The sequence below is a fragment of the Carlito syrichta genome, unplaced genomic scaffold (genome assembly GCF_000164805.1).
Source record: "Carlito syrichta isolate Samal-C Ts95f unplaced genomic scaffold, Tarsius_syrichta-2.0.1 Scaffold172011, whole genome shotgun sequence".
NCBI lineage: Eukaryota > Metazoa > Chordata > Mammalia > Primates > Tarsiidae > Carlito > Carlito syrichta.
In genome coordinates this window covers 3,740-4,072 of record NW_007116107.1, presented here as the reverse complement: position 1 = coordinate 4,072, position 333 = coordinate 3,740, and the positions used below count along the sequence as shown (strand labels likewise).

General features: G+C 68.2%; 1 protein-coding gene across 1 annotated transcript in view; it reads right to left on the bottom strand.

Moving 5' to 3' along the window:
- The window catches only part of RPL22 (ribosomal protein L22), an 11,645-nt gene extending 11,532 nt beyond the window's left edge, over positions 1 to 113 (bottom strand). The window contains exon 1 of the mRNA XM_008051421.2: positions 44 to 113. Coding sequence (XP_008049612.1) covers positions 44 to 55 — 12 coding nt within the window. The 5' untranslated portion in view covers positions 56 to 113. The remainder of the gene's footprint in view (positions 1 to 43) is intronic.
- Positions 114 to 333: the final 220 nt, after the last annotated feature.

The following is a 333-nucleotide window of genomic DNA, read 5'->3' as shown; positions in this document are numbered from 1 at the left end:
GTGCCTCTCCCGGAGCCGAGGCCTCACGCGGAGCCATACTAACCACGGGCGCCATGGCGGCAGCGGAGGCAGAAAGGGAGGAAAACGCACTACGCAGACGCAAAGAGCCCGCAGCGCGCAGGGCACGCAGGGGTCAGGCAGCACTAATCGCTCGGCCCCGCCCCTCGGTCGCCATCCCTGCGCTCTGCTCTGTACGATCGGGCAGCGATTGTTCTGCCCTGAATGCAAATCACTTCCTCTCCCAGGCCCTGGGGGGGTGCAGTGGGGAGGAGGAGGCCGGGCGGCCCGTCGCACTGAGAATGATCGGGGGTGTGGGAGGAAGCCGGACCGGGC